The 15,202-nt window shown below is 44.2% G+C and overlaps 1 protein-coding gene across 1 annotated transcript in view; it reads left to right on the forward strand.

The window, feature by feature from the left end:
* The window catches only part of ADAMTS17 (ADAM metallopeptidase with thrombospondin type 1 motif 17), a 154,833-nt gene extending 140,126 nt beyond the window's left edge, over positions 1 to 14,707 (forward strand). Inside the window, exons 23-24 of the mRNA XM_066328254.1 lie at positions 10,615 to 10,792; positions 13,011 to 14,707. Of these exons, the coding sequence (XP_066184351.1) occupies positions 10,615 to 10,792; positions 13,011 to 13,162 (330 nt within the window). The 3' untranslated portion in view covers positions 13,163 to 14,707. The remainder of the gene's footprint in view (positions 1 to 10,614; positions 10,793 to 13,010) is intronic.
* Positions 14,708 to 15,202: the final 495 nt, after the last annotated feature.

Raw genomic sequence — 15,202 nt, forward strand, 5'->3', positions numbered from 1 at the left:
TTTGATGCTTTCTGTGTAAACAGCTTGCCTGGTGACTTGGCCTCTGATCCTTAATTTCCCAAACCAAGATCCTCTTTGAAGATGCTGGGAAGTCATGTAAGGGAGAGAAAACCTCATTTAAAAAGTCAAGTCCAGATACAACTTGTAAATAGAGCAGGCTGTTTGGGTGGTATGACAGTGTTATTTCTGTGTTTAGTAGTGGCAGTATTTGTAGAATACATGGACTGTGCATGAGGAGATGGATCAGCTCCCTAAGGAGCTCCCAGCAGCAGTAAAACCTCCACACCTACCACAGACAAATTGTGATTTGAAGTTCTCAGTTCCTATGTAGAAGACGTGAGGGCTGGAGATGAGGCCATGAGACCTGCACCCACCAGCCAAACCTCACCCACTGGCCTCAGCAACAGCTCTGTAGCCATTATCCATGCTGGAAAGAAGAGGGAATTTATCCCATTTTCTGTCAGGTTTACTTGCAGCTGGTCCTTGCTGTGTCCTGTAGCTGTGGAAAGCATTTGGACCCAATTGAGCAGATTCAGCAACACAGTCCTGGCTGTCATGTTTGTATATTCTTAATATATTTGCAGCATGTTTCAAGTGTTGCACAAGGAACTGATATATCCAGTTCACTCTGCAAACACATAAGGCCAGGTTTGTAAAGTTATTTTAAATGGCTCTGAGTTTGCCTTTGTTAGCCCACTGCTTGAGATTACCAGACTGTGTTGGAATTCAAAAGACAGAGAGTGGTTCTGTTACTAGACCTGTTAGCGCTGCTACTAAACTTGGAGCTTCTCTGCACTGCTGTCACTTCTCTTTTAAACCCATTATCTTAAAGGGATATAAGTATTATTTTTAGCATTTAATTCAGCATTGGTGATACAAGGTTCATAACTAAACTGTTCCTGGCCTCAGAGTCTTCAAACTGAATAGAAAGGTGAATTGTACAATGCAGCACCCACTGAAGGTGTTAACCTGAAATAATTATTTTATTTTTGCCTGGATTCTTCAGAATTGCAATTCGTGATATCATCCTTTTTTGTTACATGATGCAATATACAAAAGGGAGTCCAAGCCATCTCCCATTCAGTCATTTCTTCCAAGAGGAAATTCCACATCCAGTTTGCATTCAGTTAAAGAAACAAACATCTCATACACTCATTCTACTTTGAAATAGTTCCTCCTTGTTTGAAATCTGAGCTGTTCAGTGTTCTAGCACTGGAAGCATTTTTACATTTTTGTTGTAGTTGCACTGGTCAGAGGAACAAACACAGGTTGCTCAGTTTCCCAACACTTGCCTCAGACTCCCAGAGTGCTGAAAATGTGCCTCTTGATGCTTTAGCAAGACAGTAGTTCATTCTTTCATGGTGAATTATATTTTTGCTGACAAACTTTACATCGAGGATTGCATTCCTGCAAGAACAGAGCATGTCTTTATGTGTGTGGCTCTCTGGGGAGCTGAGCAGGACACAGAGCCCAGCTCCACACCATTCCCTGCTCCAGGCTGTGCTGGAAGGAGCAGCTGCAGGACTTGGACTTGGCATTGGAGTCACTGGAAACGTGTCCCAGATGATGCAGGGAGCTGGAGGTGTTGGCGAGTTGTGGTGATACAGATCTTGTCCTTGAAGGTGGGCAGCATCAAGGGCTGCTTTTTGACCACTCAGGGCTCCCCCTCTGTCCTCAGCTCTCTCCGTTTCTGCTCCAGCAGTGATGTGGCAGGAAAAGATGGCCCAGGGAAGGCCTTATTGCTCTCCACAACCAGCTCATAGCAGTTTGTGTCGAGGTGAGGGTCAGGCTCTTCTCCCAGACAACCAGAGTTAGCACAAGGGAAATTCAGGTTGGATATTAGAAGAATGTTCTTTTTCTGTTGAAAGAGTGATTAAGCATTGGAACAGGCTCCCCAGGGAAGTGGAAGTGCTGGAAGTGCTCAAAAACCAAGCAGATGTGGCACTCAGTGCTAGGATTTGGTGGGCAAGGTGGTGTTTGGACAAAGGTTGGACTTGACCTTGGAGGTCTTTCCCAACCTTAGTAATTATTCCCTTCTATACAGACCAAGGCTGTATTTTTTGAGTTCCTTTCCTCCAGTTGTCCTTTGGACTCTTCTAAGGTATAATTAAGGAGGCAAGGTTATATAGCAGGAGCAATCCTCTATGAGATTTTTATGGATTTTTCTTTATTTCCAGTTTTATTTAATTGTTTCTCTATTTCAAATGGCTCAAATTGTGTCCTGACTGAAGTTCTGTATTTGAAGCCAATAGCACAGAATAGTTCAGGGCTCCCAGTTTCATTTTTTCTGACTGTTCTCCATCTCACTGGTGTTGTATCAAGAAAGGTGGAATTACAAGCCAGACACACAAGCTCCAGCGTTACCTCTGACTTTCACAAGGGGCATTTTCAGCTCTGTGGGTGGAAGTTTAAATATGCAACTTCTGTCCCTCAGGCAACAATTCAGCTCATTAACCTGTTATATTACCTAGCCCAATGAAAAGATTTTTAGAAGAAGAAAGACACATAGAGGCCTTGTAGCATGTTGGCTTTGCCATGTTTTTTTCTTTGCAGTTACAGTAGGTGCTCTGTAAATACTAAGGCCTGTATTAATCTCAGATAACCCAGTGTAAATCCAGGGTAACCGTCTTTCATTCTTCCCTACAACCCACTGGCCACGGGCCAAGGATCTCACTCAGCACACTGGGTCAGATATCAGTCTCTCTTACATGAGGGTAAACCCAAATTAATTCAGGCACTTGAGTTAATGCAGGTTTATGCCATGCACAGCAGGGTCTGACCTGATGGGCTGTGCAGAATCTTTGGGTCTTGGGTAGGAACCATCACAGATTTGTGCTCTCAGGAGAAAGCAGATCTATGACACGTCGAGCTGGGCTTCAGCTAGCAGAGAAAGTAGAAGAAAAATCTATTTCTACCATTTCACTTCTTGTATAACCACCTGGCACAACTTTTACTGGATTCAGAGAGATTGTACACTCCAGAAACTGGAAAGCACCAGTAAGGATCAGCTTGGCAAAGTGTAATGTTAAATAATATTCCTGTTGCCAAATAGTGTCAATAGTGATAAAGCACATCTGAAAAATCACCCGTAGCCACCTGCCCTCCCTGAGCATCAAGAGTTGCCAATTCCTTTACAGAATTTGCTGAGCCTGTGAAATGCTGGAGGTGGGTTCTCATCCCAGGAGGACATTAACAGTAGGGAGATAAAAAAATAATCTAATTTCCTATAAGAAAAATACTGGCTTTGTGCCAGACATTGAGGTGCTTCACACTGAAGATCAGCAGTCATTCATCACAGTGGGTGGTAACAAGGATTTGTAATTGCAAATTAATTGTTTTGGCAGGATTACAGGAGGCCTTATTCTCTGAGAGATAAACCCCCAGCCTTGCAGTACACCAAAAAACATGTTGGATTTTGGGGCTTTTCTTTTTTTCAAAAATACTCCACAATCTCCCAGTGCCAGGAAGGCATATTTTCCAAGCTCCAAATGATTGGGAACATCAACAAAATCCTCTATGTGCCTCACTTTTAATGATTAATTCATATTACATAATAAGAAGAGTAAATCAATGACAGCTGTGGTTTGAGAGGTGTATTCAAAGCTGTTATAAATATAGAAGCAAAACTGCCCTTTGTTCTAACATTCACTACAAATTCATGGCTTGACCTGACATCTGTTTATGATAAGCTGTGGACAACTTGGTTGTTCTTCATAAAGGTCAGAACTAAGTTCATCTTCTTCTACCTTGGAGAAAGTAACTTTTCTGGTTGGATGGAGAGAAAACTCTGCAGGAGAGGTGGTAGCCTAAAAGACCCTTCCCTGCCACTGAACAGCTTTGTGATTTATGGCTGCTGACGTGCCTTCAGCAGCACTGAAGGAAGGCTGTCCACAGGCCTCACTGGTGCACATCAGTTGTTCTCCAGAAGGTGATGGAGCTGGATGGGACAGGAGACGATCCAACAAACTTCAGTAGTCAAATATTCTGTTTCTGTGGTCCTAGACGTGGCCAGGAGCCAGAGCATCTGTCCTAAACCTACATCCTGCCCCATGGACTGCTCTGAGTGCTTCCCTGTGGTTTGTGGCTCTGGCACAGGATCACTGATGTGCAAACCAGAGCTTTCCTTGCCAGCAGCTAAATCTCCAAACACCCCTCCCTACAGGAGATGAGATCAAATGGCCCAAAATTGGTTTTACCAGCCAGAGACACTCTTGAATCTGAACCAGGCTGGTTCAGTAGATGAATCCCACCCTTTTGCTCTGTGATTGTCTGTCCCCACATCTGTGGAACGTCTTTAGCTGTGAGCAGAGGTGGAAAATGTTGCATAATGACACTAAAACAAGGTCAAGCCTATGCTTAGACTTGGGCTAAGAGCCAGCCCCAGTGGTGCAGCTCTGGCTGGGAACTGGACATGGAAAGGGAAGAGATGCTGCCTGCAGTGCTGGCCATGTCCTTCTCCTGGGCACTGCAGCTTTAGAGACCAAGTCCTGTTTGTGCCTTTCAAACTGCTCCTTGTTTGCACAACAAATTGCACAGCTCATCTCCACTGGAGTTTCTGAAATATCCACAGTACAAATTGTTGTGGAAGTTCCATAGTAAAGGAGAATGTGCTGCAAAAAGAGGAAATTAATCAGTGTTTTGTTTGAAGTGGAGCATGCTCTGCCACAGTGTTACTGTCTCATATTCCAATACAGCCTCCAGTGATCTTATTAACTGGAAGAGTTACTTCTCCTTTTTGATATTTTTATTTAAAAGCCTGGTCCATTAAGTGCATTTTTTTGATGGAGAGTTAAAGCCTTCCACCAAGACATGTGGATTGAAAATAAAATTACATGGTGATTTTTTACTCTTGTTGTTTAAAGTGAAAAAGAGCAAAGAGTGAAAGACAAGCCTGTTCAAGTATTGGCATTCATTTTCTGTGAGTTACTCGGAGATGTTACAGTGTCCAGGGTCATGTTTTTGAAAATATGGGGAGTAATAATTCAGCATTTAAACTCTGCAATACCTGTCTGAAGAGGATTTTCCCCTTGAATACTTACAGCGCACAGTGTGTTCTGCTAGCAAGGACTGATGTAATTTCAGAGTCTTTTCAATAACCTTTTGAGATTTATAATGACTACCGAGGCATTAAGGTGACAATCTCCCAGAAGACCTTTAAGGAGGTGACTGACTGTGCAAAGAGATGAAACAGTGTCAGCCAGCATCACATATTTCAGAGCTGGGTAACTCCATATATAGAACGTGCTCAGGCAGGGCTGAATGAGGGATGAGCAGCCTCTTACTGAAATTAAAAAATCCCAAAAGGAGTCTTTTGTTTAATTACTTTCTTCAATAAATTGCACTGGGGGAGCATTGATCATTAACTGATGAATAACTAATAGTACCTAATCATGCATTCAGTGGGGCTTCAGTTCCCAGGGTATTCTCTCAGGATAACATCTGGGGCAGGAATCATGGTGGGAATAGAGCTCCTGAGAGCCTGGCTCAGCACGAGCAGCTCACAGTGCTGTAGGAGCTGGGGGGATTCTCCAGCATCCAGCTCCTGAACCTGAGTTCTGTGATCCCACAGCTGTCCCTTACTACTGAGGCTATTTAAAATTACCTTCATTATGCCTTTTGCATTAGGTGTTTCTCACCATCAGGTCCTTGATATAAGCTCTGGAATAAGCTCTGGAGTATTTCCACTTTCTGCCACAGGTCCAAACACAGCACAAGTGCAGTAGGTGACCTGCTAGAATATGGCCCCCTGTGGGCAGCAGTGTATTGGAACAGAAACCTTATGAGAAGTAAATTCTGCCTGATTGGAATTTTGGATTAAATGGCATTTTCTCATCAGCATCCACCTGGGCTCCACTGCACAAGTACTTTAGAGGCACTGTCACAACCCAGAATATTCATGTGTTCAGCCTTTAATCTCTGAACTCTCTGTACACAATGGAACTTTTCAGAATAGCAAAGCCAAGCTTAATTATGCAGTGAGACATGCTGGATGTGCTGGTCAGGTCTTGTTCCTTGGGGTCGTGCAGTTTGAAAGTACAGCTGTAGGCAGTTTGCAAAAATTGCTTCTCTTTTCCTGCTAAGATACTGTCACATCAGCCACGAGCATTTGCTGCCATAATTTATTGTTTCTTCCCATACTGAGTCAGAAGGGTATGCACTTTTTTTCTTCTTGGCTAAATTAAACAAATCAGTCATTTCACAAAAGTTTCCAAATGAAAGATTGTTGTAAGCAAGACCAGATACGTTCTTTTACAGATCTGGGGTTCAAAAAGAAGGAAAAATAAAATAAAAGAGAAAAGAAAAGAAAAGAACAAGGAAGCTTGAAAAACAGCTTACAGTTTGCTTTGGGCTAATTAGATCTTATCAGTGAAAAGACAGATATTTCTTTCTTTAGCATGATGCCATGGTGAAAGTTGACCTGGTGTTTATGAAAGCATATTGCACGCTGCTTTTCAGCTACAACTATGGAGTTTAAATTAGTGATCCTCATAAAAAGCCTGATGTGAAGGTGTGTGGAGCACTGGCTTTCAGAGCACACATGTGTGTGCTATTAAGGTCCCGGGAAGGGAGCAATTACAGGACCTTTGTCATTCATCTCAGATGCTGTGTTAGAATGTTTTTAATAGGAACTTGTCTTGCTTTCTTTCTGACTTTCATAGAGGCAAGAAATAAGACCCCCGAGGGGAAAAACACTCTACCCTAACGCCTTGAATACTTGAACTCTGAAGTCAGTAAAGCATGACTCTATCTCTCAATATTGGAGCTTTAGCCGTGGTGTTATCCTTGGCTTCAGCAGCTTCAGCAAACTGGGGACAAACCAGTGTCTTTAAACATCAGATGACTGCAGGCTGATGAATAAAGAGAAAACCCCATCTTGCAGTTACGACAGTCATCTAGATCTGGATCTCCCTCTGACAGATCACAGATCAGCCCTCTCCCTGCTGCAGTGTGCTCAGGATTGGCTGGAGGGATGCAGTGACCTCCTGCTCCTGCTGGAAAAAGTCTCTTCCAAAAAAAAAAAAAAACAAACCACAAAAAAAAGCTATTTACATCTATCCCTTGGAGGTTAGACAAGTGACGTTTCTGAAGGTGTCCAGGGGTCTGAAACGTATCCCAGCCTCCCGGGAGCCCTCAGCAATGATCCATTATCCCGTTCGGTCCTGAACCTGTCGCTGTGCTGGTAAATCTGTACTTTCTCTGCCCTCATTAAGCCTCAACAGAGGGATTCTTTGGACTCTCTGCTGTGCTGTCCAACAGAATCCCTGCCCTGGCTAAGTCACTCTCATTCCCCTCTCTTTGTCTGGATACCTTTTGTAGACCAGGAGTTGATGAAGGCCCTGACAGATCTCAGCACTTTCTATAAATTTGTTCTATTTTAATACCTAATGTTCTCCTGAGGCATTTGCTTTCAAAGCAATTAGACATCTGTCAGCACCTTTGCTAGATTTCAGACTTTCATATCAGTATCCTAAGGTGGAAATACCATTCCAGTTCAAAACTCATAGCTTGCTCCTAAGGTTAGAGTTTTTCAGTGAGTAAATCTTCTTTAAGCTGTTGAATGCAGCTGCTGCCTTGACAATTTGTGAGTTTATTTCCTTCTGGATATCCCCACTGGCTTGCATGTTACTGCCAAAGAATGTGAATGGAGGCATTTTTGTCTTGCTTTTGCCTTCCTAAGCAGTGTTTGAACTGGGAGTTATAGGGGCTCTCATTAGCTTCACTTTTTGTAGCTGTTCATTAACCACCTCTATTTTCCAGTGCTGAGCAACCCTTTGATCTATGCATGGGAGTGGATTTCCAGTTTACAGTGCTTGTATTGTCAGTTTAAGGCATTTTGGTTAAACTCTGTGCATTTTGCACATACATTTTTGTGATAGTGACACCACTGGCAGTGCCTGGTGGAAGGGAAAATCCATTCCTTTGTTTGGCACCAGCATCTCTGCTCAACCCCTTGTCCCAGCTCCAGCTTCTCAGAGGAGGCAGATTGCTGGTGGGTCTTCTCTGGTGAATCCAGCCCTGAAAATTGTTCTGTGGATATGGTTCCTTGCTCCACAAACACTTGGGAACTGAGAGTCCATAGCAGTGCATTTAGCTGTCCAAAGAAGGAGAGAAGGTATTTATGGGAATTTGCTGTGCAGTTGGAGTTTGATTTTTATGCCTTTTTTAATGAGGTCCTCTTCTCATAGTGCAGCATGAGTAACAATTCCCCCTTTGTATGTATTTTGTATCTATTCCTATTTCCTATTGAAATTCCTAGGAAAGAAACTATCCAAGTACTGAGTTGAAAATTTCATCTTAAAATAAGCCAGATGTCCAACCTTCCTTTAGCTGCCAAGACCTAAAGAGTTCAAGAAAGATGTTAAAATCTGTCTTGCTGGCTGTGAAAAACTAATTGCATAGCATAGGTGATGATCCCAGTCTCCCAGGAGAAGGAATAAAACTGCTTCAGGCAAAAGCTCTGCTGTTATTTGTCTGAGGATTGGAGTTGGCAGTGTCTGTGGAAAAAAGTTTCATTGCTTGCCCTCCTTGCTGGTTAACAAATGCAGAGACAGGAACACAGACAAAGGTAGGTGAGTGTGTGTTGGTATCTGAAAACCTAATTCACCTCATGAGAAAAATGCTGGGTTTGTCCTTTTTTCCCTTCTTTCTCCCCATGTCTCCCCTGTTAAGAGCACAGGCAGTGCTTAAAAGCCAGAGACAGAGGTTTCAGACTCACAGTCATGTGAAGGAAGCCCATGGCCTGAGTTATTTAATTCCAGTGTGATAACAGCCATTCTGTTTGCAAAATGGATGTGCAATTCCCTTCCCAAAGCGAAGAGTTTGGGGAGGATTAAGATTAGTAAAGCACTGTGAAGGCTAAAAGTGCCACTGAAATCCTCAGGATTAAAGGTTGCATTTGGCTGGTGAAGTGGAAGGGCCTAATAGTTGCATTTATCAGGATGAAAATAGTTCAGTTTAAATCCAGTGGCCGTGCCTGACTGGCTTCCAGGCTGGTGGGAGTCACTGAGGGCACTCAGTGCTGGGAAAGAGCTGAGTTACATTTCTAATGTAATGCCCAGATCTCACTGCATAAATTCAGATTGTGAAGGGGATTGAAATCAAGGACTTTAATTCCTGATTTTTGGAATCACTCACTGGAGGGCAGGAGAAGGGTTCATTCAGCATAACCCTAAATACTGTAACCATTGCTGAGGTATTACTTGACAGTGATCAATTTTTTATGTAAATCAACACCTGAAAAACCTAAGTGTAAAAATTTCTGTCATAAACTGGTGTGTTGAACCTAAACTGAAATAAGAATATTGTAAAGGAAAAAGCCCCAAACAGCAGGGGTTTCTTGTGATACTTCCAGACCAAAATGACCACAGCTTTGCTGTACTCACCCCCTTGGATGTAGAGGTGGAGCCCTGTGTGCATCCACATGTTCTGCCTGTGGATCTGGTTCTCACAAGCCTCCACACTGCACACACAGGATTTGTACCTGGACTGCAGTCCAACCTCAGGGGTGCCCATCTTCTGAACCTCTCCAGTGTTTGGCATCTCTCTTTGGGGTTGATGGTGTTTTTCAGGGAGAAAGCTCCAATGCCCTGACTTTGGTGAGAAGCGCAGAAGAGAGAAAACATGACCTTTTTTTACATCATCCTGTTGATACCTCTTGGGCTTTCCCTCACCTCCTCCTCTCCCCCATCGTTTGCTTGTGTGTGGCTTTAGCAGAAACAGGAATCTTACCCAAGTCTTGCAAGCCATTGTTTCTTTATGTTAAATACAAGGTTCTTTTATTGACTCCAGCTGCTGCACCTCCCTGTGCTCACTGTGTTTGCTTTATTAAAATTGAACAGCGTGCAAGTAGGACATTGTAAATCACAAGTGACTGGGCCAGAGGAAGAGGGAGGGACTCTGATTGTATCACAACAAAGAGAGCATATGAACAGGCTGGGCCTCCTGGCAAATAGCAGCCAAAACTCATGAGTACAATTTTCAATTGCTCCCAGGAGGACAGGCAAGTGCCAGACAGTTAGCAGGGCTAGATGGGAGTGAGTACTGGAATACCTGATGTGTTCTGCCCAGAACAGAGCTTCTCAGAGGTCTGGGCATGCAGGAGCTGCCAGCCTCTACTGTAATCCTGGGGTTTATTTTATGTTAGTGCCTGGCTGTGCTCATCCTGTCTGTGGAGGAAGCCTTGCTAGACCATCCAGGTCTTGGAGAGGGCTTTTAAACCAAGTACCACCAGGTCCCTCACAGAGAGGGAGGTGGAAGCTGCTGGTCCATAATTAAGCATTACACATTCTTCAGCTTTGTCTCATTGTGACTGTGGAGGAGAGCTGAATTTTTGTCTGCATGAACCCCATGGGCATCCACAGGAGACAGTCAGAGTAGGTGATAACAGGGCATAAAGACAACAGGTTCCTTCCCTGTGCCAGGAGAGTTCCTCTGCTCACAGCACTCCCTGGAGATGCAAAACCCTGATGGACAGCACAGCAGCCACACGGAGGGTCCCTGGCTGCCACAGTGACCCAGCTGTGAGCCCTCAGCACCACGGGGGCTGCACCCTCTGCTCTGGCAGTGATTTGTGCTGTGCATGTGACACGGAAAGCTGTGTGTTCTCTCCTGCAGTGCTCCTCGACGTGCGGCAAGGGGCTGCAGTCCCGGGTGGTGCAGTGCATGCACAAAGTCACCGGGCGCCACGGCAGCGAGTGCCCGGCCCTGGCCAAGCCCCCAGCCTACAGGCAGTGCCACCAGGAGGTCTGCAACGACAAGATCAACGTCAACACCATCACCTCGCCCAGGCTGGGTGAGTCAGGGGCCTGGGGGGAAGGTGGCAGCTGCCCGGGGTGTCCCGTGAGGGCTGCAGTGATTGTCTGGGGCCAGAAACGGGGAGAGGCTGAGCCAGACTCCAGACTAAAGCTCTGGTGTGGGTAGGTCCTGTCTGAGCCCTGCCTCAGGCTGTGCCCTGCTGGAGTGCTTGGCTGAGGATGGAGCTGAGAGAGCTGCAGGAGCACACAAATGGTGGGTGATTGATTGGATTGATTGATTGATCGATTGATTTATGGATTGATTGATCACAGAGGTGAGGGAGCTGGCAGGTGCATCTTTCTCCATCACAAACCCCTCCACACGCTGCCTGGGCTGCAGAGAATGTGACATAGGATCATTTATTCATTGTGCCCCAGGAAAATCCAGGACCCTGACAGGTGGTTGGATGGATTGATTTGCCCAGGGGGGCAAGAGAGCACCCAGCCTCTTCCTGTAAACCCTGTGATTTTTTGTCACTGTCCTCCTTCTCACCCTCCCTGCATTCCTTGTGTCCCTGGCTGAGATGGGAATATGGTGATAACACATGTGGTGTGTATGGTGATCTGCTTCCATACACACAATAACACTGTACTGAAGACATGCCACTAGTTAAGAATGCCTCTGTTAATACAAATTTGTGGGGATCTCGTGATTTTCCACATTGTATTTCCTTCATTTATAAGGGGATAATAATACAAATATACTAAATATATATTTTTTCCAAACTTCAGCCCTGTGTGTTCCCCCACAGCTCCAAGAACCAAGTTCATTTCTCTACATTTCACACATCATCACCAGTAAGATGAAGCTAAATTAAGGCATCAGCTACACTGACACAGCCTCATGGGTGCCTCCAGTCCCCTTTTGATACAAGGGGCTGGGTTGTAAACAAGAAGAGGTTACCAGAAAGAGCAGCCTCCTCTGTCACAGCTGAGCTGATCTTACAGGCTGAGAAACCTCTGAGACACATGAAAACACAGACTTGTAAATAAGAGAGAACCATTTTCTAATAGTGCTGTCCAGTATTAAATTACACTTAAACTGGGACTGGACTTGAGGCTTCTGAACTGAGATTTGTTCCCCAAAAGTTTACTAGATGTTTTAAGAGAAAATGGGGACTTCCATTCTTGCAAATGCACTCATGCTGAGGGCCTTCTAACCTCTTGTGGTATGAGAGTACTTCCCAGATATTTTAGCAGTAAGAGCACAGTGAAAGGAAAACATTTCATTTGAGAAGTAAGCTCTTGAAACACTGATGAGACAAGAAATCCATCCTAATTCACATTTTAGGACAAAGCAATAAAATGCTCATGTGTTTAGAAGACTGAGGAGGCTCAAGTCCCTGCTGAAAGTAATCTGCAAGCAATTTGGGATGCTTTTGTTTCTAAACCAGGCTTGGAATCACCAGGGCCAGAAACAATGATATTTGATATTAGTAGAAAGATATATCACTGAGTGTTTTGCTCTTTTTGCTTATAAACAATTCTAATTGGATTATCTTTAAACAGAATTTTCTGTTTTTTGCAATGGGAGCATCAGGGGAAAAAAAAAAAAAAAAAAGGCAGAAAAAAATTCCAGTAGTCTACAGACCCCATGCTGCCATGTCCCTACTTCAGAATGTTTTTTTGTCTTGGATAACATTTCCAAAAATACCTAAGTGTGGAGTTCACCTCACCTGACTTCTATGTCTGTGTTCAATGTCTCTCATTGACAACACATTCTGAGGGATTTATTCTGTCAATTCTTTCCTGTCTTCCTTCACAACCTATGAGGAACATTGGACCTCTGAAATATTAGTCCTGGCCTTGTCTGGGCTTAGATTCTCTTATGTGAACTGTCCCATCTCAGATTCATAAGGTCTGTCTCAGGTGTTCTTGCCAGGTGTGTGATTTATTCATCTCCATCCCATTGACTGTGGTGGGAGTTCATGGCCTTAAATCTGGGCTGAATCTTTGGATGTTTAGTTCATCCAGGCCTCTTTGCCTCTGAGACAAAACAGGTGCAACATGAGGAGGTTTTCTCTCCCCATTCATGCCCAGGGTAGGAAGGAAGCACTTCCAAGAGCCCGATATTTTGGTAGAGAGACCATGCCCTGCTCTCCAGTGCCCCACAGTGAGCATGGCCCTCCCTCCTCTCAGGTGCAGGACCTTTGGCCACACCTGCAGTGCTGTTCCCTGGCTAATCTGGCAGTTTCTCCTTTCTTGTCTCCTCCCAAGCTGCCCTCACCTACAAGTGCACGGGGGACCAGTGGACAGTGTACTGCAGGGTGATCCGCGAGAAGAACCTGTGCCAGGACATGCGGTGGTACCAGCGCTGCTGCCAGACCTGCAGAGACTTTTATGCAAACAAGATGCAGCAGAAGAGTTAATGAACCTGGGCCACTCCTTAGAGTCTTCCAGCTGTTGGTATGTAAATCACAGACTAGTAGGTCTGAGTACTGGAACTTCACGAGTTGCTACAGCGTGGTGGATCCCAAAGCACACCTAAATGAGACTTGAAATGAATCCTACAGACTGGATACCAAAGTCATCCGCTCATCCACCTTAAAAAAAAAAAACCACACAGAAAGGGTCATCTCAAGGAGCCAATCATTTCTGAGTATTTTGACATCCTCACATTTTTCATTAATGCTTTTTTAATATATTAAATCACCAGCCACTGGATGGCTTGCTACCATTAAAGAAAAGGACAAGAGTTGCAAAGTGATTATGTTGGATAAGGTTATGGGTACCTCCATGGAGGAAGGCCCCTGGCAAAATAATTCAGCAAAGGTAGAGACATTACTTAATCTTTTAATCTTGGCTTTCATCTGTTGTTTTCAATTCCCAGCAGTTATCCCACTGCAGAGTGGGCTTGGAGGGACATGCATAAATGAAAGGCTTACTTTAAAGAGAGGGTTTTCTGTAAAAGCTTGTGAAAAACTGATAGCGGAGGATGGACGTCTCTGAATTTCCTACAGAAAACTCAGTATAATTATATCCAACATTCCAAGTTGTATTTTTAGAGCCACTAATAGGGAGTGCTTTTCCTTCTAATTTTAAAAAACAATCCTCTCTATCTTTTCCCCAGAATAATAGAGTTTCTTTTTATGAAACCTGATTTTTCTCTGAGCTTAATGAAATGGAAGCTTATTAACAGCCGTAGATAGTTACTTTTAAACAAGAACCATTTACATGAGATGGGAGAAGCCAGAAATCATTTCATCCAGTAGAGCTCACTGAGGGATTGCTTGGCCTAAGCTCTCTCCAATTTTTAGAAGTCAATCAGATAATGAGACTGTTGGTTCTTATAAGAGGACTGTGAAACTGGATAGGGTTGGAACAGAAACTGAATTTGGAACAATCTTTAAGAAAAGGATGTAGTGCGGAGCAGAACAGGTGTTTCCTATCTCTGGGCTCTTTTATACAGCTGAGGTTATGTAGCTTTTGGAGTAACCAGAAGTAGGCAGAGATGCAAGACATTCAAAGTGTAACCTGGAGCTTGTGGGAAGCCAGAGGGCTCAGACTTCCATTGCTTTCAGGAGTTGGGAATCTCCTCGCTGTCTTTGAATGCTCCCTGTCTCACTTCTGTGGTGCTGTCAGTTTTGGTGCTGTCAGAGCATTTACAGGTGCTGCACACACAATACTCTCTGCCATGTCTCTGCACTTTAAATCAGACTCGTCTCTGTGATGAGAGACTTGAAACACGAGCTCTGCCCAGGGCAGGGCTTGTCCCCTCCGTTGTCACACACGTCTCCCTATCACATCTTGCTCCAACAAGCATCATTTCCCTTGCCAGGGCACAAGGCCATGGTTGAGTTTCAGCCCCGTCCTCGTGGCAGGAACAGAGCCCTTTGGATAACTGCAGCTTTGTACTGGCGCTAGAACTGCGTGGGACTGTTTGAGTCCTTGGAGCTGAGCACAGAACCAAGCCCAGCTCCTCCCCTGGGCCAGGCTGCCTTGCAGCTCACGCCTGGCCCCAGGTTGTCTTTGTTGCTGTTGCCTCTTTTTGTCAATGCAAGGAGGGATAAAGACTCTTAGTATCTAACATGTCTTAAAAGCAATTTTTTTGCTCAGTAAAGTTCTTTCCATATCCAGGACCTCACTGGAAAAACCTATTAGTATTTTATTAAGGGCTAAATTTTTCAAGCACAGGGAGATAATGTTCCTCAGCAGACTAACCCTGTGTGGGCTTCACATCTGTGCTTGTTAGTGCAAGTGAGTGTGTGTGCAGCAGGGATGGCCTGATGCACAGGGGCACATTTGCACACCTTTTCTCCTCAAGTGCCTGTCTCAAACAGATCTGCTTTCCAATGCCTCAGATGATTTTCTCTATCAGGGAAATGATTCCAGCTTGGTTTTTGTTATACTGGATTTTATTTTTTTTTTTGGCAATTTGTAATCAGGATTAGACCTCCTTTTTCTGTTAT

Source organism: Sylvia atricapilla, chromosome 13 (genome assembly GCF_009819655.1).
Source record: "Sylvia atricapilla isolate bSylAtr1 chromosome 13, bSylAtr1.pri, whole genome shotgun sequence".
Classification (NCBI taxonomy): Eukaryota; Metazoa; Chordata; class Aves; order Passeriformes; family Sylviidae; genus Sylvia; species Sylvia atricapilla.